This window comes from Pristiophorus japonicus, chromosome 3 (genome assembly GCF_044704955.1).
Source record: "Pristiophorus japonicus isolate sPriJap1 chromosome 3, sPriJap1.hap1, whole genome shotgun sequence".
In the NCBI taxonomy this organism is placed as follows: domain Eukaryota; kingdom Metazoa; phylum Chordata; class Chondrichthyes; family Pristiophoridae; genus Pristiophorus; species Pristiophorus japonicus.
This window is the reverse complement of record NC_091979.1, coordinates 163,259,723-163,263,065: the sequence shown is the minus strand read 5'-3', so window position 1 is coordinate 163,263,065 and position 3,343 is coordinate 163,259,723. Positions and strand designations below refer to the sequence as shown.

Below are 3,343 nucleotides of genomic sequence, written 5' to 3'. Positions count from 1 at the left end.
TTGAGTATCGGAGCAGGGAGGTCTTACTGCAGATGTACAGGGCCTTGGTGAGGCCACACCTTGAATATTGTGTACAGTTTTGGTCTCCTAATCTGAGGAAGGACATTCTTGCTATTGAGGGAGTGCAGCGAAGGTTCACCAGACTGATTCCCAGGATAGCCGGACTGACATATGAAGAAAGACTGGATCGACTAGGCTTATATTCACTGGAATTTAGAAGAACGAGAGGGGATCGCATAGAAACATATAAAATTCTGACGGGATTGGACAGGTTAGATGCAGGAAGAATGTTCCCGATGTTGGGGAAGTCCAGAACCAGGGGACACAGTCTAAGGATAAGGGATAAGCCATTTAGGACCGAGATGAGGAAAAACTTCTTCACTCAGAGAATTGTGAACATGTGGAATTCTCTACCACAGAAAGTAGTTGAGTCCAGTTTGTTAGATATATTCAAAAGGGAGTTAGATGTGGCCCTTACGGTTAAAGGGATCAAGGGGTATGGAGAGAAAGCAGGAATGGGGTACTGAAGTTGAATGATCAGCCATGATCATATTGAATGGTGGTGCAGGCTCGAAGGACCGAATGGCCTACTCCAGCACCTATTTTCTATGTTTCTATGTTTCTATGTAATATTCTGTGCACTAAACTAGAGAAGGCTGTATACTTTTAACAGAATTAGCAACATTGGAAGTAAGACATTTTGTAGGTATATACATAATGCCAGGTCTTCGACAGAAAGAAAGTAACTTACATTGATATAGCACCGTTCATGACCTCAGGATGCCCCAAAGTGCTTTACAGCCAATGAAGCACGTGAAAGCATCATGAACTTTCATCCTTAATTTCCTTTTTGTTACAGAACAATTACAATGACACGAAAGCAAAATGAAAAGATCAATGGCGTTGGTTAGTATGAATACCAGTGTTTCTCTACACTCTACATAGCAAGTCTTTTGTTCCTCTTTTTGCTGATATACAGTCTTGAATCATTAGAATAACAAAGATATTCTCCACAGTGGTCTTTCAGTCTAGCATATAAATACCAAGTTATAGCAAACAGCAGCACGTGTAGTCGAATCTACCTAACTGAACTCAAAATGGGCAAGGTTTGGCTGGCTGTTATGTTTCGCATTTCGTGAGAATATTTTTGTAACATTTAAAAAAATATTACTTTGGTAAATTATTGAACTGATGTATTTTTTTTCAGATCATCTTTTACGAGGACAGGAACTTCCAGGGTCGGCACTACGAGTGCAATACTGACTGTGCTGACCTGTCACCTTACTTCAGCCGCTGTAACTCCATCCGTGTGGAGAGTGACTGGTGGGTGGGGTATGAGAGACCCAATTACATGGGATACCAGTATGTTCTGAGCAGGGGAGAATATCCTGACTACCAACGCTGGATGGGATTCAATGACAACATCAGGTCATGTCGCACCTACCCATACGTAAGTTACAAATTCACCAAATTATTTGCTGATATGTCTTTTATTATTAACTGTCTTTCAGTATACCCTCCCCTCTTTTATGCAATAGTTTTATTCTTGTTCTATCTTATTTAAGAAGATGGTACTTTTATTATTTCCACTCCTTTTCCAAAAATTAAAGATTAATAGTTCATTTAGAATCTGTAACTACTATACTGTACTTTAACATCAAAATGTGAGCAAAGTGAATGATGTAAGGCACTGAACAGTTAAAGGATTGCAAGAACCAGAGCAAAAGGAACATTAACATCAAGGTTCTTACTTCAGTGGTACTTAAGTCACAAAAATATTGTACTATGAATTGTAAAAGGTTATTTATCCCTGCCATTTATAGCACAACCACAGATAAGTTAACATGGAAATGTAGGATAATAGCCCTTTTTGGCTGATTACCCTCCAGCTCTGAACATCAGTGATTGTTCCGTTGATAGTGGTGGAGAGAAGGTGAAAATTTGAGTTTTGGTAGTGGCTTTAATTTAACAATCACATAGAGTTAAACAAAATAACAAACCTATAAGGGGTATGGCGAGAACGCAGGAATGGGGTACTGAAGTTGCATGTTCAGCCATGAACTCCTTGAATGGTGGTGCAGGCTCGAAGGGCCGAATAGCCTACTCCTGCACTTATTTTCTATGTTTCTATGTTTATATGCTGGAATAAATCCCTCTCCAGTTACCCACGAGATACAACTCTACTCCCAAAGCTTAAAGGTTGGCAATGCTTGGAAAATAAGCATTGTGTTAGTTGTGAGGAAGTTACAGGGTGTACGTTTATGAAAGGGTTCCGGAAATGTTTATCAAATTATGCTTTGAATTCACGATTCATAACTTCATTTGAATCCTATGATTGCTCAACAGCCTTGTTACTCTCCCTGATCTATTTTTCAATTTTACTGCATATATTTAAAATTGGAAAATTAATATGATTTTATTTCGATTCCAGTACCGAGGTGGAAACTACCGAATGAAGATTTACGAGAGGCCTGACTTTGGAGGACAGATGATGGAATTCATGGATGACTGTCCATCTGTCTACGATCGTTTCCGTTACCGTGACATTCACTCCTGCCATGTGATGGACGGTTACTGGAACTTCTATGAACAACCCAACTACAGAGGTCGCCAGTACTTCATGAGACCCGGTGAATACAGGAGATTCAGTGACTGGGGCGGCTACAACTCAACTGTCGGATCTTTCAGGCGTATGAGGGACTTCTAGATCATTCTTGAAAATATGATTGTCCTTGTTAAAATGATCAAAAAATAAAGTACATGCATCGGCTCACTCAATTTATATTTTGGATTCTCATGTAAATAATATATTAGAAAGAGTGCATCACAGGACTTAAAATCATAGGGGGAGCTTCGGGGGGGGGGGGGGGGGAAATTCAGGTCATTTGCTCCTCCCAGATGACATAGAAATATAGAAAAAAGGTGCAGGAGTAGGCCATTCACACTGTTGGGAAAGGATGAGATTCTGTTCTGAAAACAATGCTTAGTAATATCAGTTATCCCCTAATCTTCGCACCGTATAATCAGCCTTACAATCACTAACAGGACACTCTTTAAGCCAGGGGTATCAAACATTCGTTGTTATTACCTCTTTGAAACTGACCACAACTTCAGGTTGTAGCACATGCGCATCCTCGTGCAGAAATCCTGAAGTTGCGGTCGGTCATTCATAGAAACATAGAAAATAGGTGCAGGAGTAGGCCATTCGGCCTTCGAGCCTGCACCACCATTCAATATGATCATGGCTGATCATGCACTTCAGTACCCCATTCCTGCTTTCTCTCCATACCCCTTGATCCCTTTAGCTGTAAGGACCACATCTAACTCCCTTTTGAAGTTATCT

General features: G+C 40.3%; 1 protein-coding gene across 2 annotated transcripts; it reads left to right on the top strand.

The window, feature by feature from the left end:
• The first annotated feature begins 1,097 nt into the window (after positions 1–1,097).
• LOC139259990 (gamma-crystallin S-1-like) lies at positions 1,098–2,707 on the top strand. 2 transcript variants are annotated; one of them, XM_070876013.1, is made up of 3 exons: positions 1,098–1,106; positions 1,208–1,450; positions 2,432–2,707. In XM_070876013.1, the coding sequence occupies exons 1-3, from the start codon at positions 1,098–1,100 to the stop codon at positions 2,705–2,707; spliced, it is 528 nt and encodes a 175-aa protein (XP_070732114.1). The 2 variants fall into 2 exon arrangements, with proteins under 2 accessions (XP_070732114.1, XP_070732115.1); XM_070876014.1 differs by having other exon boundaries at positions 1,208–1,454; positions 2,439–2,707.
• Positions 2,708–3,343: the final 636 nt, after the last annotated feature.

Bases quoted from the DNA above. Each gene is read 5' to 3' on its own strand.
- LOC139259990 (XM_070876013.1), top strand. The intron at 1,451-2,431 runs GTAAGTTACAAA...TTTCGATTCCAG, and splicing joins CATGTCGCACCTACCCATAC to TACCGAGGTGGAAACTACCG.